The sequence below is a fragment of the Triticum aestivum genome, chromosome 6B, assembly GCF_018294505.1.
Source record: "Triticum aestivum cultivar Chinese Spring chromosome 6B, IWGSC CS RefSeq v2.1, whole genome shotgun sequence".
NCBI classification, from domain to species: domain Eukaryota; kingdom Viridiplantae; phylum Streptophyta; class Magnoliopsida; order Poales; family Poaceae; genus Triticum; species Triticum aestivum.
In genome coordinates this window covers 32,069,814-32,095,657 of record NC_057810.1, presented here as the reverse complement: position 1 = coordinate 32,095,657, position 25,844 = coordinate 32,069,814, and the positions used below count along the sequence as shown (strand labels likewise).

At 51.4% G+C, this 25,844-nt stretch overlaps 1 protein-coding gene across 1 annotated transcript; it reads right to left on the bottom strand.

Annotated features, from left to right (window-relative positions):
* Nucleotides 1-14,921: 14,921 nt before the first annotated feature.
* On the bottom strand, nt 14,922-17,493 carry LOC123133299 (2'-deoxymugineic-acid 2'-dioxygenase). Its single transcript, XM_044552807.1, has 2 exons — nt 17,295-17,493; nt 14,922-16,010 (listed from the first exon to the last, which is right to left on the bottom strand). Exons 1-2 carry the CDS (start codon nt 17,475-17,477, stop codon nt 15,192-15,194), a joined length of 1,002 nt encoding a protein of 333 aa, XP_044408742.1. The 5' UTR covers nt 17,478-17,493; the 3' UTR covers nt 14,922-15,191.
* Nucleotides 17,494-25,844: the final 8,351 nt, after the last annotated feature.

The window sequence follows — 25,844 nt, the reverse complement described above, 5'->3', positions numbered from 1 at the left end:
ATGACCGTTTCTAGCTAGTGGTTGAATCTTGGAATTTTGTTGGTGTTTCTCTGATTAAAAAGATACTTATGTACCTAGAAATGATTTTTGGAAAAAAATAAAGAGCAAACTACGAGGCAGCTACAGTTCAAATTTGACCCGCTTCTAGCTGAATCGGTGGAAATTTGTCTTTTTCACCAGAGGTGGATCAAAACTTTTTACACCCAACCATTTGGTCAATTGTGCATTAAATATGGCCTAGTATTTTAGAAAAATGATTTGGTCCAATTTTGCAACAATTATTTGGTAGTTCCTTCACAAAAAACCCTCCTTTCGGGCACTCGAAAAATGGAAAATGGGCACTTGAAAAACCTCCTCAATTATTGACGAGAGGTGGATAGACAACTATTGAGACACAAGCATTTGGTCAATTGTACCTAAAATATGATCTAATATTATTGAAAAATAGAGTGGTGCCATTTTGCAACAAATATTGGTGAGTGCTTCAAAAAATATATACCATTTTCGACACTCCAAAGATAGAAAATGTTTTTTTTGCAAATAAAACTCATTTTTGAGATCAATTTTTAAAGATAATTGTATTATTCTAGGTTTGTTATTTTTCTGAAAAACAAGTCTCACTTTTAACACGATGCTATTGTTCTTATTTTTTTTCTAATTCTATGATGTTATAAAATAGGTGACATGATTTAGCATATTATTTAATCGATTACGACCAATTTAGATGGTTATAAAATCGTCAAAGTGTGTACTACATTGTGATTGGTGGAACCGTTTGTGGCACGGATCGATGAGATGGTAGACATCCTACCATCCATTGCTAGCAATCCGACGTCCATCCATCCGTCCATGCAAAGAAAGGAAAAAAAACCACCTCACCAAACCCTATCTCTCCTCCCTTCCTTCCGCCCGCCGCCTCCCTCTCTCTGTCCCCGATCCAGACCAGCCTCTCCCTCACCCCTCGCGCCGCACCCTCCTTCCCTCGCGCTGTCACCGGCGGCGCCCTCATTCCTTTCTGTCACCGGCGGCGCCCTCCTTCCCTCGCGCTGCACCCGAACCTCGCTCCCGCTCCCAGCTCTTCTTCCTCCTCCGCTGCAGCTAGGGTTTCGTTTCCCCGATCCCCAATCCCCGAAGCTCGGATCCAGCAGCAGCATCAGTGATGGCGGCCGCGGGAGATCCTCTCCAAGGTCAAGCACGTCCAGGCCAAGCCTGCTGGCCGTCCTCGTGGGTGTCTGCCTCCACGGTGACGACAGCGGCGATCTCGTCGTCCCACCCCCGATTCATCTCCAATCCCGCCGCCGACACCCAACCCCAGCCCCACCGGAGACCTCCCCTAACCCCATCACCACCGGCGACCTCCCTCCCTTGCTCCTCCCTCCCACGTCACCGCCACCGCCACACACTACCGATCCCCTCACATCCCGTACCCTCTCCAGTCCCCTCCCCTCCCCTGCCCTCATCAGAAGAGGAAGAGAAGAGGGTTAGGCGGATCAGGCGGCCGCCATGGTGCGACCAGATCCGCCACGGTTGCCCCGCGCGTTGTCCACGGGCTCGACTCCAGGGACTGGTCTGCGAGGCCCTCAACGACACGCGCCGCCTCGCCATCCACCACCCTGCCCTCCTCGTCCCCATCCTGTAAGTTCTTCGATCCTCTTTGTCGTTTCTGCTCTTGGCTTCTGTTTTGGCGAATTCCGTTGGGGATCTGACCCGAGAATCGTTCGTCCATCCGCGGGTGCTGATTGGCAGGGAGAAGGTGGTGCTGGGGATCTTGAAGACGGTGAAGAACCCGCGGGTGCTGATTTAACTCTCTACTAGAATATTATTGTTTTCTTTATGGGAGGAATATAGTGTATTAGTTGATGTAAATTTGTTTGGGTTCAGACCTATGCTTCCTCCACTGTTTTGTAGAGTTGGCTAATTTTAGATGCTGCATAATAATCTTTGTACTGCATAATAAAAAATTGTACCGAAGATGAATGGTCAATTAGTTTTAGCTTCAATCCATTTTAGTATATTCTTTGTGCATGTGGCCTGTGGCTATAACTAGTTTGTTGTAGTTCATCCGTGATGTCCAGTAGCTATGAGATCCGAGAGATGCCGACCATTCGAGCCACTTAACTTATTCAGCTTTCACTCTACAATCTTGCTAATTTAAAGTCAGTGGGGGGCTTTCCCCCACTGTCCATAGTTCCTAAAAAAACTTATTCAGCTTTGGCCATCCTCATTTGCTATGCTAGGTATAATGTAAACTCTCTTCTGAATTTGATTTGTACTAGTTTGACTTTCCTAAGTTTCTTTTCTTGTTAGCAGAGCTTACACTATCTTTCTATAGGCGCCACCGGATTCGAGGGTGGAGCCCGAGCCTCCACTGGAGCATGGATCAGCCGTGCAGAGGTGGAGCTCTGCATGGATCACGACTTGGTCGTTGTGGGGGCCTGGACCATCAAGCTCGCGGGCGAGATGGACGGCCTCGGCAATGGAGGCGCGCGTGAGATCCTAGGGTTGACCAATCCATGGGGCGCCAGATCTTCCCTCGGGGTCGCCTGATGTAGCCACACTGTCGCCGGATCTCCTCCCCCCTCTCTCTCTCTGTGTTTTTCTGTCAATAGCTAGTAGCACAAGTTGGAGCTGGCTGTACCAGGAACTTAATCTGCATTTATTCAACTAGATCAAGTACAAGTACATTAGTTCGTAATCAGCTATTAATACATCTCCTATTCATAAATTTCCTGAAGTAGTGCATGTAATATATTTAGGTGCTGGTTAATTAGAAAATGGATGTGATTTCTAACTTGATTGCTGTAGGATACAAGATATATCTCTGTTGGTTCATCTTGCTGTAGAATATGCCCCTGTTCATTCATTTATGTGTATTGCTATTTACGTCCTAAATATTTTTCTTGAAGCTCCACTACCGCATCCTGTTCCTGGTAAAAATATGAAGGAATCCCTTTTAACTTGTTCCTGTTCACATACACATGTTCACGAGCACACATTGACATGGCCAAGCCTCATGTGCACATGGTGAGTGAGCTTCAGAATTGAATTTTGTTTTTGCTGGGTCAGCTCAACCCAAAAGAACTGTGTCACACACATTTTTTTTCAAGTAAACTGAAGCATTCTTTTTTTCATTTCATTTCATCATGTGTGTGCTAGATGCTTTTACTTCTACAACGCGAATGAGCTAATGACGAACTACTCTAATTTAAATGAGTTGGGATTCATCACTACAATATGAGTATGTTTGCATTTTACTTAGCTTGTAATCAATAACCCAGTCCTTAACTAAATATTTGATTACATCATGAGGTTTTCTACAAATTAGTAAGGTAGTGGTTTCAGCTGCTGCATTGTTGCTTATATTTGATACTACACAATGTGACTGGAGTTTATTGTGATTTGCAGAAGATAAAATCTGGATGCAATTGCTTTGATATTCCTGTTTGGCCCCCAGGCATGCTCATGAAGTACAATGAGGTGTCCTCATCTGACTATTTCGCCAATGGGTGAGCCTCACTGCCAATCTTTCAAGTAGTAGTTGTACGGTGTCGCTATCATCTCTGTTTGTATATAAGTACGCCACTGTTGAGGTTTAGCAATCTCTGTTATGGTGTTGATCTGAATCATGCTTTTCTGTATGTGACAGCGAACTGGCTACCCTCGTGTAGTTGAGCAATTAGTATCCATACATGCCCAGTGCATGCCTAAATCCCGAGTTTTATTTTTAAACACCTCTCCATATATGTGCAGTGCCTATTGTAATTGTCAAGTGTGAATTCTGTATATGAGGTGTGTTCTCCTTGTAGTAATTTCTAGTAGCCTGCTTGTTATGTGTAGAGTGCACAACACATTACGTGTACTGAGGATGAAATGGTCTGAGTATGGCATTTTCAATTTAACTTACTTTTTTGGTGTTGAGCTGTCGATAAATTGGTGTTGGTACCATGATGCTTGAATTGTTATTTTCTTTTGGTAAATGAACTGCTGCTTTGGTGCATAGATGTATCTTCACGAGTCACAAAACTCCTAACATGTAGGCGACTGGAGCGCACCAGAAGCATTGACGACGACTCAGTCCTCGGTGCCCCCCTCTGCTAGAGCGATGCGTCCCCTCTCTGTTCTCCCAGCCACCCGTAAGTTTTGGATTTGAATCGTTTCTGTGAACTCTAGCCATGCTCACTTGTAAATCTGGTTTGATGTTTAAAGAGTGACTTATGATAATCTGGTTTCATCGCCTTCCAGGGACAACATATATATGCTCAATACACTCTACTTGTTTTCCTGTATAGTTTTCTTACTTGTTTTCCTTTATGCGTTCACTCTTTTTCAGGAGCTCCAAGCCTATTTTTTTTCCTTTATGTTCGCTCTTTGACAGGAGCTCCAGTCCTAATTTTTCTAAGTGTGAAGCCGTGAAGCCAAGTGCGAAGTAGTGAATGCTGAAGAGAGATGATGCTGGAGAGATGCCCTTCCTGTAGGTCTACACATAAGCGGAAGTGGCTGGGTATACAAGATTCGATGGTTAAATTGGTTGATGTGATGTGAATGAGTGTATGGAAACTGGTTGTGTAATGTGAATGAGTTTAGCATATTGTAATAAACTTATTTTAGCTGTTATTTGAAGATTTTCATATGCTTTCTCTCTTCTGTCTGTTTGATATATACATATATATTGCTTATTAATAAGCTGTGAAAAATCTGACATTTGGGACCCATCTGTAAACTGGAGCTGGGAAAAAAAGCTGGAAATAAAGAATAAATTGACTGCAAAATGTTGTGCGCTAGAAAATAAAAAGGCCAAATTGTAAGCTAGGCCCATGTAGCTAACCAAAATCAGCATAAAATACATATATTAAAAGGGCTTGCCTAAAAAAAATACATGGGCCGAATTACTGGGTCAGACCCATGTAGCTAATAAAAGCACAGGAAAAAACAACAAATGGGACGAATTGTTGGGCTAGGCCCGTGTAGAAAACCGAATTGGACCGGGCTGAATCTTGTGCCACATCAGCTTGCCACGCTGGATGCCTACGTGGCCTGGGGGAGGTTGCTAGTGACCAAAACGCCACAGTAGGAATATTTTGGTCGTAAACGTCTTTGACCATTCCAGAAGAAAGGTCTCTATAGTCAGTTTACGAGGCCAGCTTTTGACCTTCTGTTTTTGGTCACAAAAAGGTCATAAATGGAAATTTGTGACCTTTCAGTGATCAATAGTGGTGGTCATAAGTTGACATATTTCTTGTAGTGACCGGAGGCACCGGACAATTTGTTGGAGGTGCTGCAGAGCGCTTCCATCGAGGAAGAACACCACACTATTATGAGTGCGGTGATTCAGAAGGTACAGCTTGCCAAGAGCGGGCTGACCGAAGCCTGCAATAGCCTTCTATCAGGCTTTGAGGTAAGAAGTTAAAAATATGCAATGTAATACTGCATAGACAGTAGCCCCTGATGCTCGGTTCGGTGTTCGGAAAGAAAAGCCAGACTGAGGATCTGAAAAAAGAAGAAGATATACGCAGGGTTGCTAAAAAATTATGTCAATATGGGTTGCAGGCTGCGCTGCTGACCTCTGCCGCACTGACTGCGGAGGTCGGTGCTTTGAAGCAGGAGCTCGAGCGGTCCGAGCAAGAGCTCGGCCGCGCCAAGAAGCAGCTCCAGGACAAAGAAGGTGAGTAACACCACTTTGAACTTGTACCTTACAGAAAAGGATTTAGGTTGCAACAAAAAATAACAAGGATAACATGGGTACTGCAGGGGCCACGAACAAGGTGGCGACCCTGAAGGAGGCCGTGTCTGCGGCTGAACGCAATGCGGCCGCGGAACGGGCAGAGCGAGAAAAGCAGGAGGCGCGGGTGGCGGTGGTTCAGCAAGAGCTCCAGGCTCTCATGGAAAAGCATGAGAGTTTGGAGCGTGACTCAAAGACTCGAGAGTCCGAGCTTGCCTCGGCTCTCGAAAGTGCCAAGACTGCCAAGGCCGATGCCCATAAGTCCCTTCAGGAGATTGAGTTGGTGAGGAAGATAGCGGCAGGCAAGGCATTTTTCATGCAAAGCAAGCATGTGAATGTAAATTACGTGTTACTTACCCGAATTCGGAGATCTCCAGGGGCGTTTGCAGATCTGCCTCGCAGCGTGTCTGATGCCACCGCATTCTACCGAGCCGAGGAGGGGAGCTCAACGGAGAAGGTCTTCTGGTCTCAGTATGCTGAGGCCGGCCATCCGGTGCCCCCTAGCGACCAGCTGAAGCAGCTGGTCGAGCTCCACAAGGTGGCCGAGCAGGCCATGAAGGGCCTCATAGTCCGGCTGTGGCCTGGAGAGGCCATGCCTGGGAGCTACTTCGGCCTTGTGCGACGGTTGGTGGATGCGTGCCCCTGGGTGGAGGTTATCAAGCGCTCTGCCTGTATTGAAGGTGCTCGTCGGGCCCTTGCCCGCGCAAAGGTCCATCTAGGGAGGCGCTCAACACAACGAACAAGGCAACCGGACTTATAGTGCTTGAACACTCTCACTTAGCCATAGAATTCTATAATTTTAAATTTCGGCGAAGCCCCTAGTATTCGGAAGACCGAATTCGGGGCGCTATCCACGCCTTCGTCGGACATTATTTGGAACTTCGCTCGAAGCGGCGTAGGTCTTTAAGGACCCGAAAGGACCTCTCAAACAGCGACCAGTCTCTCGCCTTATCATGACAGTCAGTTTTAGCTTTCTCCACTGAAGCGTTAACCCGGCTCAACCGGGGCGCAATCGCAGTGGTTCTCCCAGTGCTACCTTAGCCGATAGAACGGAACGTAAGGTGCCAAACATGGGAGCCGGGCAAACCCAACTATTGACCCAAGACATGATTCGGAGCCGATTCATATAATGCTATAAGTTCGGGGTGCCGCACTTGTGAAAGTGTTCGGACTTTATCACACCATAATGCGGGGAACATAAGCCCCTGGTGTATTTGGCCGTACCAAAATGTACGGATGCAACATGTCGTAAATGCTGCATTTATTCGAGAAGAGCTACTATAAGTGCGGAATGATACAAATAGTGCGGAAAGCAAGGGATTGGACGAATTAAAGGCGTCTCCCTCCAGGGGTAGGCCGCGGAATGGTGCATTTAACAAATTTAATGCTCGTAATGGAGACCACCTGAGTGTTCGTCGCGGCCTTTGTCCCTCCCTGGCTGTTGCATCATGAGTTCGCAGGTTCGCCGCCGGACAGAGTTCTGTATAAAAAAGAGAGAAATAAAAGATAAAAAGAGCGACACACTTGGGAGCCCCTGGTGTGGTCGAACCGCACTCTGGGTCTGTTGTGGTTGTGCCTCTCCCCCTATGCCCATGGTATCTCCAGGGCGTATTTATGTACGCAGAGAGTTTGTCTTACAATTGTGCGAGGGCTGGGGTTGAGGCCGCATTGCTACGCGTGCTCGGAACATGCCAGGTGGTCTTGGTTGATGTTGCTCCGGGCGCGTTTGGCCGTGTCCGGTCGTTTAACGGCCGGACTCGAAAATTGCCTTAAAAGGCTGCTCTGTACTTCTGCCGCGAGAGCCGCTGTATGTTCCTCCGTTCGGAGGGAGCGTTCCGTGTTTCCATTGACCGTGATGACTCCATGAGGGCCTGGCATCTTGAGCTTAAGGTATGCATAATGTGGCGCCGCGTTGAATTTTGCGAACGCGGTTCGTCCGAGCAGAGCGTGATAGCCACTGCGGAACGGGACTATGTCGAAGATTAACTCCTCGCTTTGGAAATTATCCGGGGATCCGAAGACCACTTCCAGTGTGACTGAGCCTGTATAACTGGCCTCGACACCTGGTATGACGCCTTTGAAGGTTGTCTTTGTAGGTTTAATCCTTGAAGGGTCTATGCCCATCTTTCGCACTGTATCCTGATAAAGCAGGTTCAGGCTACTGCCGCCGTCCATCAGGACTCTTGTGAGGTGAAATCCATCGACGATTGGGTCTAAAACCAATGCGGCGAATCTGCCATGGCGGATACTGGTCGGATGGTCTCTTCGATCGAAAGTGATCGGGCAAGAGGACCATGGGTTGAATTTTGGGGCGACTGGCTCCATCGCGTATACGTCCCTTAGTGCACGCTTCCGCTCCCTCTTGGGGATATGCGTTGCGTATATCATGTTTACCGTCCGAACTTGAGGGGGGAATCCCTTTTGTCCTCTGTTGTTCGGCGGCCGGGTCTCTTCCTCGTCATCGCTGTGTAGCCCCTTGTCATTGTTTTCGGTGATTAATTTGCCTGCCTGCTTGAATACCCAACAATCTCTGTTGGTGTGGTTAGCTGGCTTTTCGGGGGTTCCATGTATTTGACAGGAGCGGTCGAGTATTCGGTCCAAGTGGGATGGGCCCGGAGTGGTTCTTTTGAATGGCTTCTTCCGTTGACCAGGCTTGGAGCCTCGGAATCCGGTGTTGACTGCCGTATCCTCATTGCTGTCGCCGTTAATGCGGCGTTTGTTTTTGTTTTGACGCGACCTGCCATTATGGTCCTTGGTATCCGGACTGCCAGCGTTTTTGCTGAGGTTGTTGCTGCGAGCGAGCCAGCTATTCTCTCCCGCACAGAAGCGGGTCATGAGTGATGTGAGGGCTGCCATGGATTTCGGCTTTTCCTGTCCTAGGTGCCGGGCCAGCCACTCGTCGCGGATGTTATGTTTGAAGGCAGCGAGGCCTCTGCATCCGGACAGTCGACGATTTGATTTTTCTTTGTTAAGAACCGTGTCCAGAATTGCCTGGCCGATTCGTCTGGCTGCTGGATTATGTGGCTTAGGTCATCTGCGTCCGGTGGTCGCACATACCTGCCCTGGAAGTTGTCGAGGAATGCGGCTTCCAGGTCTTCCCAGCATCCAATTGACTCTGCGGGCAGGCTGTTAAGCCAATGCCGAGCTGGTCCTTTAAGCTTGAGCGGAAGATATTTGATGGCGTGAAGATCGTCGCCGCGGGCCATATGTATATGGAGGAGATAATCCTCAATCCAAACCGCGGGGTCTGTTGTGCCATCGTAGGATTCGATATTAACGGGTTTAAACCCTTCAGGGATTTGATGATCCATTACTTCGTCAGTGAAGCATAGTTGGTGTGCGGCGCCTCTGTATTGAGCAATATCGCGACGTAGCTCGAGAGAGCGTTGTCTGCTGTGTTCGGCCCGGCCGGTGTAGTTGTATCCGGCGCGACGGTATTCATCGTGGGTCTTGGGGCGCCCACATGATCCATAGATAGATCTGGATTGTCTTGCCTTGTCCTCCAATATATCCCGCAAGTCCGGCGCGTTCCCCCGTGGCTTCATGCTTTTTGAGCGATGCCGGGGTACGGTTTTGGTGGAGGGCTTGCACGCCTCTCTGTCGCGGCCACAAGGTGGTCGGTCTGCCGTATTGTGCGCTGGTGATGCAGGTTTGTACGCTTCCTCCTCTAGTCGGGGGAGCAACTTGCGTTTTGGGTAACTTTTGGAGGGGCGTTCGAGTTCATACTCTTCGGCCGCGAGGACCTCGGTCCATCTGTCGGCCAGTAGGTCTTGATCAGCTTGAAGCTGTTGCTGCTTTTTCTTTAGGCTGTTTGCCGTGGCCATTAGCCTGCGTCTGAAACACTCTTGTTCAACGGGATCCTCTGGCACGACGAATTCGTCGTCATCGAGGCTTGCCTCGTCTCCGGAGGGAGGTAAGTAATTATCATCCTCTTCGTCTGCCGCCCTCTCGTGAGGGCTTGCGTCTGCCTCCTCCTGCGCTGGATCGTGCTGGAGGGGGTTGTCTTCGGCACTTTCTGGGGTGTTATTATCTCCTGTGCTGGAATCTCTATTCTTGCTGTGGCGGGATTTAGAGCGGCGCCGCTGATGTCGGCGCTTGGGCTGTTTCTTTAAGGAATCGGCCTTCGTTGCTTCTTCGCCGTCCCCATCTCTTGGGGTGTCCACCATATATATGTTGTATGACGAGGTGGTCTTCCAGTGTCCTGTAGGCACTGGTTCTTGATAGTCTCCGGCATCGTCGTCCATACTATCGATGTCTTCGGAGTCATAGTCGAGTACGTCGGTTAGATCGTCGACGGTGGCTATGAAGTGGGTGGTGGGTGGGCTCTGAATTTCTTTGTCGTCCGCGTCCCAACCATCCTGGCCGTAGTTCGGCCAGGGCTCTCCGGATAGCGAGAGATGTTTCAGCGAATTTAAGATATCGCCAAAGGGTGAGTGCTGAAAGATGTCCGCAACGGTGAATTCCATGATCGGCGCCCAGTCGGATTCGACTGGCAGGGGCGCAGGAGGTTCGGAGTCCGGTAGAGAGTCCGGCACCTTGGAGTCATGAGCTTTATGCGGGACAAGGTAAGTATTCGGCTCCATCATCATAGAAGTTGCAGCTCCCGAGGCGGTGTCCAGCCATCCGTCCTCAATCTGAGCGATCGGCTCCGGACTATGGGTCGGAGCGGATTCATGTGCGGCCTCCAAGGTGCTGTCCGGCAGCAGAGTTAGGTCGTGCCCATCGTGACAGCGCGGCACGCTCGGCTGTGGCTCAGATCCATCAAAGATCAAGTCCCCGCGGATATCGGCCGTGAAGTTTAGGCTTCCAAACCTGACCTGACGGCCAGGGGCGTAGCTTTCGATCTGCTCCAGATGGCCAAGTGGGTTGGCCCGTAGTGCGAAGCCGCCGAATACGAAGATCTATTCGGGGAGAAAAGTCTCACCCAGGACTGCATCGTTGTCGATTGAAGAGGCCATCAAGCCTATCGGTGACGACACAGAGGAACTCTCAATGAAAGCACCAATGTCGGTGTCAAAACCGGTGGATCTCGGGTAGGGGGTCCCGAACTGTGCGTCTAGGCGGATGGTAATAGGAGACAAGGGACACGATGTTTTACCCAGGTTCGGGCCCTCTTGATGGAGGTAAAACCCTACGTCCTGCTTGATTGATATTGATATTGTGGATGTTTACAAGAGTGGATCTACCACGAGATCAAGGAGGCTAAACCCTAGAAGCTAGCCTATGGTATGATTGTAATGGTTGTTGTTGTTGTTGTTGTTGTTGTTGTTGTTGTTGTGTCCTACGGACTAGAGCCATCCGGTTTATATAGACACCGGAGAGGGCTAGGGTTACATAGAGTCGGTTACAATGGTAGGAGATCTACGTATCTGTATCGCCAATCTTGCCTTCCACGCCAAGGAAAGTCCCATCCGGACACGGGACGAAGTCTTCAATCTTATATCTTCATAGTCTTGGAGTCCGGTCGATGATGATAGTCCGACCGATGATAGTTCGGCTGATGATGGTAGTCCGGCTATCCGGACACCCCCTAATCCAGGACTCCCTCAAGGGGGCTCAAAGTGGAGAGCTACTATGTGCTCTTGGAAGAGATGCAAATGGGCAAATGTATCCCATTGCTTGGGCAACAGTTGAGGTGGAAAATAAGAACTTCTGGTTCTAGTTTATGGCATTGTTAAATAAAGACTTGGAGATTTCAAACCAAGGTGAAGGCTGAGTGTTTATATCAGATCAGCAGAAAGGTCTAATCAATGCAATTTCAAAGGTTGTACCAAGAGCTGAACACGGAAATTGTGCTAGGCACATTTATGCTAACTGGAAGAAAAAACATAGGGACCAGAAATACCAGAAGAGATTTTGGGCTTGTGCAGAGTCTTCTAACAGAGTCCAGTTCAATTTAAACAGGGCAAAGCTTGCACAACTCACACCAGAAGGAGCAAAAGACATGATGCAGTTTGGGCCTGAACATTGGTGTAGAGCATGGTTCAAAGAAGGATCATTCTGTGATTCAGTTGACAACAATATGTGTGAAAGTTTTAACAATTGGATAGTGGAATATAGAGGTCTTCCTATCATCAGTATGTTTGAAGCAATCAGAGCAAAGGTGACTGTAAGGATTCAAGTTAATAGAGCTATGCCTGCCAATTGGAATGGAACAATTTGTCCCAAAATCCTCAAAAAGGTGAACAAGTTGATACAACTTACTGAGAAGTGTGAGACAATATGGAATGGAAAAGATGGATATGAGGTGAACTTAGGACAACATGGATTCAAAGTAGACTTGCAAGCAGGAACATGTTCTTGTAGATACTGGCAATTATCAGGAATTCCATGTGTTCATGCTCTAGCAGCTTCACAGTGTGGCCCTGATGACATTGATTCACTTATTGCACCTTGCTACAGAATTGAAGCTTACAACAGGACATATGAACATGTCATGATGCCAATGGAGGGCATGCCTAGCTGGCCAATATCTGACAGGCCTAGACCATTAGTTCCAAGCTATGTGCAAATGCCTGGGAGGCCCAGGACAGAGACAATAAGAGGTGGAGATGAGCCTCCTAAGCATGCACACAAACTCTCAAAGATTGGAACTAAGATCAAAGTGTAGTTTATGTGGAAATCCTGGGCACAACATGAGGAAATGCAATACTAACCCCAACAAGGGAAAGTACAAGAATAGGAAGAGGAAAAAAGAAACAAAAGTGTGTAATGATTTTTACATGTGTTTGATTTCTATTCATTTCTATATGTTTTGTACTTGTGAAATTGCAGTAGTGTGAAACACCTAACAACTGTTACTTTCTATGTGTTTTATAGGAAAATCCTCCAAGGACATCTCAAAGAGTAGCAAATGAAACTGCTACAGCCCAGTCTTCACAGCAGGCAGCTCAAACATCACAGCAAGCTGCAGGAGGGTTGGCCCAGTCTTCACAGCAAGCTACATGAGGGAGAGGCCAGTCTTCACAGCAAGCTGCAGGAGGGACATCACAACCTAGAAGGGGAAGGCCTCCAAAGCAAGAAAACACAACACCTGGTGCTAGTTCTAGTCAGAGAAGGAGGAGATCTACCAGGGTTAGCATGTTCGATGAACTGAGAGGTTAAGCAGGACAATTTGTGTTGTTTAGAGCCTTCAAATTGTTAGTAGGTTGCTGGTGATGTGCTACTTGCATGAACTTGTGTTTGATGAACTTGTGTTTGTTACTGTTAAGCTGCAGAACTTGTGTTTCATGAACTTGTGTTTAATATGTTCTCTTTTGGCACAAACAAAGAAGCTCAGAGTTGTACCATTTCACAAAATAGCATAGTACCAGCACCTGGCTGAGCTTGCTTCGCCACAAACCATTTCTAACAGAGTTCACAAATAGAAATTTCGCACAAATATTTAGCACAATTTCTTGGCACAATTTTGGCACAAATTCAGTACACACCAAGCAGTACAGTTGCTTCACCACAACAACCAGCACAAAGTAGAACTGAACACACAGTACAACACTACAGATTCTTAACACATACTGGCCACATACTACAACAAACCAAGTGCCAAAGTGCCAAATAACAGGATACAAACTCAAACTCCTTCAGCACAGTCAGCTCCATCGATCTTGCCCAGCACGGTCTTAAAGATATGCTTGCGAGTCAGGTGCTCGCCTTCTCCTGGCAGCCACTCATCAGGAAGTCCTTCAGCAAGCAGAGGACCACGATCGACAACCTCCTTCATGTGGCAAATGACATGATATAGTAAGCTGTTCTTCTTCCTCGGCGACGACGGTCCGTAGTCACCCAATTCAAATTTCATTGCTTCATACTCATCCATGGACTCGGGTGGCTTGTTTGTCAGCTTCGGCTTAAGTATCTCCACTGTCACCACCTTGCCAACAAACGAAGGGTCACGGACCACGCCATTACCTCAAGCTCGCGGCGGCTTGCCGGCGGCAGAATCTCGATCAGCTCGCCACCCAGCTGCTTGAGAACATCTTTCACGGACGTCGTTGTCCAGGCCTGGTTAAGGAGGCCTTCTAAGCCGAACTTGTTCTTGTACTTCAGAGCACCTGGCTGAGCACGGACCATTCTGCACCAACGCGAAAACTGAATCCAACGCCGGCAACACTTGATCTTCATTGACGAAAGGAGCACCTCAGAGCACTTCTCCTCCGTCGAGAACGTCAGCCACAGGTCGTGTGGTGGGCACGCGACCTCGATGACCACCTCGGACGGCACCACCCCGCAATGCTGCTGCAAGGTCGCCAGCATGGCGGCCGGCGTCACTGTCTGCTCGCCATCTCCGACCGCAGTTGCTAGAAGCACGTACCGCCCGAAGCGCAGCTCCAGCGCATCCATGGCCGGAGTGCGGGAGATCAGGACATGGCTCGCCTCTCGACGGAGCTCCGGCTCTCCCCGCCGCCACACCTCCTGCGGGAACTGCCGTGCCAGCAAGCTACGGCTCGCCTGGGCTGCTGCCACGACTGGGGCCGCGCCTCCACCGCCGGCGGTGCTCACGGCGTCCGGCGACACGGTGCTGGAGCTCACGCTGCCGCCGCCCATGGGGAATAGGGTTAGAGATTTAGACTGGGAAGTGGGGGATTTATGATCCAGATCGCAACGGGGAACAGTGGCTCTATTACAGTCCTACCTGACAAGTAGGGCCCACCACGGTCAAAACCGCCCTTTGACTGTGCCACATCAGCATCGCATGGAGACAAACCAGCCTGGTTTTTTTTTGTCCGGTTTGGTTTTGTTTGGGGTGTAGAAGGAGCCAAAATATAGTTCAGGGGGTAAAGTGAACCATCCACTTTGTTCAGGGGAGTAAAATGGACTTTTTTCTAATTATAACAACTCCTGGAATAATTGTGCACATGGCTAGCTGGACTTGTAACAATACTTGTAGTCAGAGGTATCAGATGGCAAAATCTAGTTCTTTCCACAAATATGAAACAAGGTGTGCATATAAGCTCTACCAAGGTCTTAAGCAGAAATTAACATTTTCTTTGAACCATAACATGGCTAGCCCTATTTACTAGCTTGAAATATAAGTTTTCTTGATATGGGAAAGTAGTCATAGTTATTTTATGATTTAGAATCATGATGTGTCGCCAGTTTATAAACCTGTCAAAACAGGCGGGCTCCTTCCTTAACAAGAACACCAAAGTTCCATTTCTCCAGGAAAAGGGAGTAAGCGAGTAAGTACAAAAAAATCACGGTGTGAATTCACATTTCTTCAATTATGTACGTGTATGGCACGTGCCTTTTACTAGTATGTACATATGTATGTATATCCCACCTGAATTGTTTCTTACCAGTTTGGATTCAAACAGAAACATAGAGTACACACATTTCATGACTTCATGTCATGGTACACACGCATAGTAAGTACATTATCGTATCACCACAATGACGTTGCTTTTGGTTGATGTCCTCTTCTTCTTGTATTAGTAGTATCCATACCCATGAACCATGATGATGGTTGATATGGTCAGATCTTTAAGGCCTCCTCCACACTCTCTTTGCATGCGCCGACCGTATTGTAGATGTGCATGAAGTCGCGGAACGCGACCCTCCGGTACCTCGCCGACCTGCCCTCGACGACGAGCTCCTTGGCAGGCCCCACCACACAGTCCATGGTCGGCATGATTAAAGCAGCCACCGTCGTCCTCCCCACGACGATGTTGGGCACGGTCCGATGCTCGATGCTCCGGAGCACCCCGTTGGTGGCGATCTCCAATTGGTGGCCGAAGTTGATGACCAGCGCTCCCGGTATGGGATCGACGTCGATCCAGTCACCATTGTACAACACCTGCAAACCACACACGTACCCGGGTTGGAGTAGCACGGTGATGAGGTTCCAGTCACAGTGTGGCGGCAGACCGAGGGTAAGGTTCGGGTCCGCGCATGGCGGGTAGCGGTTCGCGTTGATGATCACATCACCGCCGGTGAGGCCGCCCTCGAAGTAGTCCGGCTGGAGCCCGATGCCCTCACAGAGGAGACGGAGGAGTTCCATCGCAATGCTGCGAGCAGGGATAATGAAGTCCTCAAGGGCCGGGCGGAGTCTGACAGGCTTTTCGGGCCAGGAGGGCTTGGTGCGCTCGACGGGGTGGCATGCGAGATGGAGGCAATGGCACGCGTAGCTCTCACTAGCGGCGGACCTGTACATGGTGCTCGATAAGAGCCGGTTGGTCTGCTCGCTGTCCTCTGAGTACAATGTTGCCTTGTCCGTTGTTGGGAGGCGGAAGAAGTCGCTGCACGCCATCTCCATCTCCCTCATTGTTCGCTCTGGCATGCCATGGTTGATCACCTACACATTCAGCATATTCATTCGCTTACTAAACTCAAATAGATTCAAAGTTTCGTGTCATAATATTGTTGAATTTGTTCAAGATAATTTGATCCTGTTTTTACCCTACTGTTTATAGTAAAAAAAAGAAGATAATTTGATCCTTGCATTTAATTCGCTCTCGCTTTCCTCTTACGGAGTATAAGTAGCATTTGATCCAAGCCGTCGTCCATTCATGAGGGCAAATTTGTCCATAAGAACTCAAAAAAAATGACCATACGAATTTTAACTATGACAAGTTTTGGTTGCTTGCTATAAACGAGAGTTTGCATGATCTTTCTGGTTCAATCATTGATTACTAGAACACAATTTTACTTCATACTACATATAACAAACATTATGATACTATGCTTCTCGATCACATTAGTGTCGGTAAGCTCTGAGAGCAACTCCAAGAGCTCCCCTATCAGTCCCCTATTAAACGTTCCGTAAAAGTTGTTTTATGAGATGTCTGTATAATTTACAGAAAGTTCACATGCTAGAGGAACGTATAAGAAACTTAACTTTAGCAACAAATAAGAACTTGATCTTTTTAGGAATAAAAATTATATATATGTATGTTCATACTTGATATGGTCCCATGTCTCTTTGCCAAATAAAGAAACAAAGAAAGAAAGGAGATACTGGTACAGTGCCAAAATATTCTACCCTAGTATTATGCGATCTTAGGAGAGATAATAAATGGAAGAAAACCTAAGTTAAAAAGGCCACTAATTAATTTTTTTCAGAAATGCTAAAGTCTGACGTCAGATTTTTTAGCATGACAAATTAAACGTTCTTCATGGCAATTTATGTTGGCGCGAGGATGACAAATTTAGTTTGCAAGCACGGCAACTTTCAGACTAAAATAAGAACTGAGGCGGGTTTGCCATGCTCGTGAACTAAACTTGCCATCCTGACAAATACAATTTTCCATGAGAAATGTTTGATTTGCCACGTCTAAAAATCTGACATTCACTGATGTCTGACATTCATTTTTAGCGGGTGACCTCCAATTAACCGTCTATGATTATCATATCAACTCTGGGTATAGTCGTATTGCTATTTGTGCATGATTTTCCTTTAATAAAACCATTAGCTTCGTTAATTGCAGGGAGTGCAAACTCTATATTAGCCTTGTGTACGTGTTGTCAACCGTGGATGAATTACCTGCAAAAGGGCACTAATAATATCATCAGCCTTTTGAACCGCGGTAAAAAGGGGCAGCAGCTTCTGGCCGGATAAATGCACGTACGTACTACGTACCTGGAAGAAGCCGAGCTCCTTGCCGGCGTGGAGCACGGCCCGGCGGACCTCGTCGCGGCCGCCGGAGAGGTCGATGACGGGCAGCGACACCAGCGTCGGGGACGCCGCTGTCAGCCGCATGAGGAACCGCTCCGGGACCGCGCCCTGCGACGACGACGCCGCGGAGGACCGCAGCTTCTTCATTGCCGGCCCACGAGCTAGCTCCGAGGAGTTCCACTGCATGGAGGCCGCCATTTATAAGCTTCTGGGCTGGGTTGTCCATGGCGGGACGCAACGTCTCGCTCGCCTCCGCTGACCTCGGTGCTGCGCATGTCGCACGCGTGTTGGCAGCCGTTTCCGCCATTGCCGGGTTGCGTCGGAGACGCGGGCTCCTTCCGCCTCTCTGAGATTTGGCAATTGTGCCATTGCTGGTAACCTAACGGCATGGATGGATATTATGGACGTGTACACAACACACACCTAGAGGAGATGCAGATGGCCGCATCCACAACCCTCTCCGTAGATCGGTCGTGCGTGTCAACCGTAGGTACAAATTACATTGCTAGAAATAGTCAAACTGGAGGAAAATTTTCCCCTTCTTTATTAATGAGACGAGGCAAAGTTTTTGCCTCCGTTAAAAAAAACATCGCTAGAGATAGTCAACTAGAAGAATTGGTATGAAAAAGTAGAGGTAAAGGCATATTTAGGTCATCTCGAACGCTACCCTTTAAAACAGACACACTATCCGTCCATGGACCGCGTCCGGGCGCGTCCGCTCACAGTATACGAGAGTCGGTCATCCAACCATGCCCCTTAAATAGGCATCAAATCTGGACGTTAGAGGTGGGCCAGGCGGGCGTAGAGGACAAAGCACATGGGTTGAGAGGACATGTGGTCCAACTGAAAGTGGGCAAAGCAGACCACTGCATGCAAAAGTCAAAATTCAAAATTTTATCCTGTCCGGCAAAAGTCAAAATTTTTATATGGCGTACGTTACATGGCACTCTCCCATGCCGGGCAACTCTTGCTAATAGACACATGAAGGTCTCGCCTCTTTGTCCTACTTGCTCTCAGGGTGTAGAAGACACAAAGCACATCGATGCTTTTCTTATGTACTAAAGCAAAGGAGGTTTGGAAGAGGCTAGGAATAGATGAGATTATTGATAGAGCTTGTGAGGTTGATCGTGCTAGAGAGGCGATACTGGAATACCTTTTAGTTCTTCCAGATCAAGATTTGCATATTATGGGGTACCAAAATGTACGAGAAATGATAGCTATTTCAGCTTGGTATCTATGGTGGGAGAGAAGGAAATTAGTGCACAAGGAAACAACTCAGAATGCAACTCAGATATCAATGGGGATCCTAGCCCTTACATACAATTTTGTAAATGCATCATCTTCAAAGGCATCCATGAAAAAGGGGGCTTGGCATTGTCCCCCTAGGGGTTTAGTGAAACTCAATGTTGACGCCTCTTTTGACCATGACATGCTGAAGGGTACAATGGGGGCAGTTTTGCGAGACGACAAAGGTAGGTTTATTGCAGGAGGAAATGGAAAGATTGACCATTGCGCGGATGTTCTGATGGTAGAAGCTTTAGCCCTCAAATTTGGACTAACACTAGCGCAAAGGGCAGGGTGCAATCGCCTAATCATCAACTCAGATAATCTAGAGGTGATTGAGACCATGCAGGATGGAGGACAGTCAACGGGTGTGGCAACGGCAATTTTCAATGACTGCTTCCACTACGCATGTGATTTTATCATGACTAGATTCGAACATTGTAATAGAGAGGCAAATAGAGTAGCACATGAACTTGCTAGATTAGCTAGATTTTCTTCAACTTCAGATTGGTTCGAGGAGCCTATCAATGAAATTGTACTCATCCTCACAAACGATGTATTGGTTATTTCTAATGAATAAAGTTTTGTTTTATTTAAAAAAAAGCAAACCACTGCATGCTGCCCTACATGGGCCGTGAGGACATATGGTCCAACTGACGGTGGGCCAAGCAGACCACTGCATGCTGCCCCCACCCCCAGGTTGCTTCCGATTTGAGAGAATAGACATGCGGATTGGTCCTCAGACGTTCCGTTTAGGGGTCCCCGTTGGATGACAAAAGTGGTCCGGACACCATGATACAGAGAGTCTGGTTTAAAGATGCCATTAACTGAACTTGTCGGGGGGATGAACCCCGGGCAGGCAATGGAACCCGGATCCTTTTCAAAAACAACGGGGCCAGCATCGCCCCTCAAGCCGGCCCGCGCTTGGCCAGGTCGCTCGATCCGGCCAGGCCCCTCAACCCGTCCAAGCCCCTCGACTCGGCCTCAACAACCAACACAAGACGACCGAACCCGGTACACCAAGACTTCCCCGACAAGCAAGCTCAGCCCTTGGCGTGTCCCTCAATCCAGCCATGGGTCAGCTCCCGTCCCATCCAAGCCGTACGGTGGGATGAGTCTTCATCTACCAAATGACCGAGGCAATAGTGCCCTGCCCATGCCTCTGGTCAGCCGGAGCATGGCAACAATGCCCCTCACCTACCCGCCGACCAGGGCCGACGTGGCGACATTGCTCCCACCGTCACCACTAACGCCAACAAGCGGCGACCTGGCGGAGCGCACTGTACCCGACTCGACTCGGCCACTCCTTGACGATTGACAAGACAGCGCACAGTACCCCTAGGCACGCGGGGCCCGCACCTAGGGGAACCCGGCGAACCACAAGCCCCCGGCGGGACCCAGCCCCGGGTCCCCAGGCGCTGACTACCTGGCCCTACAGTCATGTAGCACTACCACTGTACCCCTAGGGTGTTGACCTATAAAACCCCCAGGAGCCCTCACGCATACGGGCAAGCAGAGAGAGGCAGTAAGCACACAGGAACTAGCCACCAAACAGTAGAACTCACCCTGGAAGAAGGAGCAGCCTAAGCCTTGGCCAGTCTTCCTTCTTCCTCCATACAGCTCCAGGAGCAACCTTGTATTATCACATATCAACCACACTCGGCAGGACTAGGGGTATTATCTCTCCTGAGAGCCCCGAACCTGGGTATGTCTTGCATCCCGCGCTCGCTCATGCCAACCTCGCCTCTGGAGCCCACCAGCGCCCTCGAGCCTCCTCCTCTCTTTAGCCATCCCATGGCATCTGCCGTGCGCCCACCGTGGGGCAGCTCTAGGAGCTGTCCGGGAGCACGCTTCAGACGGGGCTCCACTCCGACTCCGACGAGCCCGTCATGCTGGTGGACGACATCGTCGATGCACTCGCCGCCTCCTTCGCCGCACTGCGCATCTCCGATGCACCCGCGACCAATGAGTACCCCAGCGAGGTGCTTAGCTACTCCGACTCCCCCGGGGCAATGGACGTCCACGTGGAGGTTTTCGTCATCGGCACTGATGCCTCCTCCACGTCGAGTGCGGCGAGGAAGGCTGCCGAAGCCAAGGCCGCAGCGGAGCGGGCGGCCTCGTCCAACCCATTGCGCGCTGCGATCCAGAGCCCCCGCGTCCCCATCGACACCGACATCGATGCATCCAACGTCGCTGAGGCCCAAGCCCAGCTCGAGGAAAGGCGCGAGCAGATGCTGGACTAGATCGAGACGCTCGCCGCCACGAAGCATCGTCTGAATTCCGCTCAGCTGGAGCGCAATGCCGCCTACGGCTTCACGCCTGCCGCGGCCAAGCCGAGCCGGGTCACCAACGTGCGAGCCCGGTGCGGAGAGATCGGCCGCGCCCTCGGCGCCATCCCGACTGTCTATGAGACCCCGATGAAGAACATGCGTGCTGCCCAGGCGACCGCGGTCGGTCTAGATCAGCTCACAGGCGAGGAACTGAAGGAGCGCATCAAGCGGATGCACGATCTCCTCGATGCAGCCAACTCGCAGCAAGACTGCCTCAACCAGCTTGCCCAGCCGACCGGCTTAGGCTCTGCTCGCGTTGCTGGACCCGGTGATCATCAACACACGGCGTCCTCGCCACCCGGCGAGGCGGACTCCGACCGAACCCGGACTCGGTGCGATCCGGCCCCGACAGCTGCTGGCGGTTTAGGCGCCGAGCCGGCCCTGGAAGGTCAACCTAGACCCAGCCAGCCTGGCCGGCGTCCGGCCCCAGTCAACTCGGCCCCTCATGGCCCGATCGCTAGCCGACTCGGCGCACACGCCATCGACGACACCGACGCTCGCCACCGCCTCGACCGGCTCGCCTTCTCCCTGGAGGTGAAGGAGAGCGACGCTGTAGGGCCGGCATGCTTCGGCCCACGCATCCGGGAGGAGCCCTTTCCGAAAGGGTTCATGCTTCCCCGCGACACCCCCAAGTACAACGGAACTGTGAAGCCAGAAGACTGGCTCACCGACTACACCACCACCATCGGCATCACCGGTGGCAACCACCGACTCGCCGTGCGCTACGCACCGCTCATGCTCCAAGGGTCGACCCGCACCTAGTTGAACAGCCTACCGGTGGGCAACGTCAACACGTGGGTTGACTTCGAGCAGGCCTTCATCCGCAAGTTCACGGGAACCTACAAGCGACCTGGTCGCCCCAGCCAGCTCGCCATGTGCGTGAAGGGGCCGATGGAAACCGGCAGCGAATACCTCGCACGCTGGACCAAGCTCTGGAACAGTTGCGAGGGTGTCCACGAGGTTCAAGCTATCCAGTACTTCATCAACGGGTGCCGAGACAACACCCTCCTCAAGCACAAGATCTTGCGCTCCAAGCCGGTCACCATGGCCGCGCTCATGGTGACGGTGGATAAGTATGCCAACGCCGACTCCGCCATGAAGATCCAGGTAGCGCTGGATGAAGCCGGTAAAGCAAAGCCGGTTCCCCCTCCGAAGCCGGCCGACGAAAGCAACCAGCAGAATCACAAGCGCAAGGTCAACCAACCGGCCCAGTGCTACAGCAACCGGCTCGTCGCGGCCGTCAAGCCTGCGGCGGACCCGGCAGCTAAACGCCGGCAGACCGGCAAGACGGCGTGGAAGCCCGCCACGAGCTTCGAAGAGATGCTCGATGCTCCCTGCAAGCACCACAGCGGTGCAAGACCGTCTAGGTACACTCTTCGGCAATGCGGCATCACCAAGCGGATCATGCGAGGAGACGTCCCGCCCCCTCTGGCTCCGGCTCCAGGCGCGAGTCAGCCGCCTCTGCCTCTAGCCGGCGATGCGATGCGCGGCGATGCCTACCCGGACTAGAACGCATCCTACGTCGTCTTCACCAGCCTCGGCGATGACAAGCGGAGCGAACGTCTCCACCGCCAGGAGGTGAACACTGTCGTCCCGGCCAAGCCGGAATACATGCATTGGTGGGACCGCCCGGTCACCTGGTCACGGGAGGACCACCCAACCGTCATGCCAAATCCGGGCGGTTCGCCCTTGTCCTCAACCCCACCATTGTCGCGCGGCGCACGTGCAAGTTCTCCCAAGTCCTCATCGATGGCGGCAACAACATCAACATTCTCTACCGCGACACCATGACCAAGCTCGGCCTCTAGGCCAAGGACCTGGAGTCGACCTGGACGACCTTCCACGGCATCGTTCCCGGCCTCTCCTGCTCTCCCATTGGCCAGGTCCGGCTCGACGTCCTGTTCGACGACAACATCCATTTCCGGCGCGAACCAATCTGGTTCGAGGTCGTAGACTTGTCCAGCACGTACCACGCGTTGCTAGGCCGACCCGCGCTCACCAAATTCATGGCGGTCCCCCACTACGCGTACCTGAAGATGAAGATGCCGGTCCGAAGGGCCTCATCACCGTCACTGGCGACTACCGCAAGTCCCTGGAGTGCGCCCGAGACGGCGCCAAGCTGGTCGAGTCGCTGGTCATAGCCGAGGAGTGGCACTAGCTCGACCGGATCATCGCCCTGGCCGGTGAGGCATTAGCCACGCCGATCCCCATCGAGGAGCCGACTGACGAGGGCGCCTTCAAGCCCTCCAGGGAGACCAAGAAAGTGAAGCTGAACCCGGAAGACCCCAGCTGCAGCAAGTACGTTCTTGTAGGCGCCCGCCTAGACAGCAAATAGGAAGGCGAGCTCGTTGACTTCCTCCATGAGAATCGGGATATTTTTGCATGGACCCCCAAGGACATGCCAGGTATCCCGAAGAAGTACGCCGAGCACAAACTCCACATCCGCAAGGATGCCAAGCCTGTTCGTCAACCCCTGCGACGTTTCTCTGAAGAGAAGAGAAGAACAATCGGTGAAGAGGTCGCCAAGCTTTTGGCGGCCGGCTTCATCATGGAAGTGTTCCATCCCGAGTGGCTGGCCAACCCAGTCCTCGCCCTGAAGAAAAACAAGACCTGGCGCATGTGTATCGACTACACTAGCCTGAACAAGACCTGTCCCAAGGATTTGTTCACCCTCCCGCGGATCGACCAAGTCATTGACTCGACCGCCGGGTGCGAGCTCCTGTCCTTCCCGGATGCTTACTCCGGCTACCACCAGATCAAGCTGGACCCGGCCGACGCCCTGAAGATGTCCTTCATCACGCCCTTTGGGGCGTATTGCTACATCACCATGTTGTTCGGCTTAAAGAACGCCGGTGCCACCTTCCAGCGCTGAATGCAGAAATGCTTGCTGCCGCAACTCGGCCGCAACATCCACGTCTACGTGTACGACATCATGGTGAAGACCAAGCAGCACCTCACGCTCCTCGACAATTTCAAGGAAACATTCGCCAACTTGCGCGAGTACAAGGTCAAGCTCAACCCGGAGAAATGCGTTTTCGGCGTCCCGACCAGAAAGCTACTCAGTTTCCTTGTCTCGAAGCACGGCATTGAGGCAAACCTGGAGAAGATCAAGGCCATCGATCGCATGTGCAAGCCGGCTCGGCTACGCGATGTCCAGAAATTCACCGGCTACTTGGCCTCGGTTAGCCGGTTTCTCAGCCGGCTGGACGAGAGGGCCCTGCCCCTGTACCAACTGATGAAGAAGACGACGCTGTTTGAATGGAACGACCAGGCGAACGAGGCCTTCCAAGACCTCAAGCGCATGCTCTCCACCGCACCAGTCCTGGTCGCGCCGGCCGAGAAGGAGCCGCTATTGCTCTATATTGCCGTGACCTCATGGTCGTTCAACACGGTGCTGGTGGTCGAGAGACCAGAGAAGGGTAAGGTCCAAGCCGTCCAGCGCCCAGTCTTCTACCTGAGCGAGGTGCTCTCCGCCTCCAAGCAGAACTACCCGCACTACCAGAAGATGTGTTACGGCGTGTACTTCACTGCCAAGAAGCCGAAACAATACTTCCAAGAGCATGTCATCACCGTGGTCAGCACGACCCCCCTCGACGAGATCATCGGGTGCTGGGACGCCTCTGGCCGGGTCGCCAAGTGGGCGCTCGAGCTAGCCGGCCACACCATCCTCTATGAGCCCCGTGCCACGATCAAGTCTCAGGCCTTGGTCGACTTCCTCGTCGACTGGACCGAGACTCAGTACCTGCCGCCGCCTCCGAACTCGACGCACTGGCGCATGCACTTTGACGGCTCCAAGATGCGACTTGGCCTAGGGGCCGGCATCGTGTTGTCGTCACCAAAGGGCGACCGACCTTGCTATGCACGCCAGATCCACTTCGCCACCTCCAACAATGTCGCCGATTACAAAGCCCTTGTGCACGGCCTCCGGCTTGCCAAGGAACTCGACATCCAGCGCATCCTGTGCTACGATGACACGGACCTGGTGGTTCAACAGTGCTCCGGCGAGTGGGACGCCCACGACTCCAACAAGGCAAGCTATCGCTTTCTCGTCCAGATCCTTCGAGGGCTGCGAGTTTCTCCACGTCCCGCGTGTGGAGAATGAGGCAGCCGACACGCTCGCCAAGATCGCCTCGTCCCGGTAGTCCATCCCATCCGGCATCTCCCTCGAGCACCTGCGCAAGCCGTCCATCAAGCCGTCTCCTGACTCCGAGTCCATCCACGTCCCGGACGACCCGGCCGCGCTGCAACCCGGCCCGGGGGCTGCCGAACTCAGCCCAGAGACTGAAGCCGCCAACCCAGCGACCAACGCCCTTGACCTGGCCATTGCCATCCCCGACCCTAGGGCTGCTCAGCTCGGCTCGGGGGCTGCCAACCCGGAACCCACCCTGGTGGCCGTCTTTGCCATAGTGGTGGCCCCATCATGGGCCCTGCCCATCTCAGAGTTCCTGGAAAACGACGTCCTCCCCATGGACAAGACCGAGGCCCGGCAGGTGCAACACCTGCGACCGCCTACAGCACCATCAACAACGAGCTCATCAAACATAACCCCACCGGCGTGTTCCAGCTGCGTCGAGCAGGACCAAGGCATCGACATCCTCCTCGACATACACCAGGGCGAATGCGGGCACCACGCCGCGTCGCGGTCCCTGGTGGCCAAGGCTTTCCGCCATGGTTTCTACTGGCCTATGGCCCTCCAAGACACTGAGTCACTCGTTCTCAAGTGTGAGGGATGCCAGCACTTCAGCAAGTGTAGCCACCAGCCGGCGTCAGCACTCCGCACCATCTCGATCGCCTGGCCCTTTGCTGTCTGGGGACTCAACATGGTGGGACCCTTCAAAACTGGCCGAGGCGGCATGACACATTTGCTGGTGGCGGTGGACAAATTGACCAAGTGGATTGA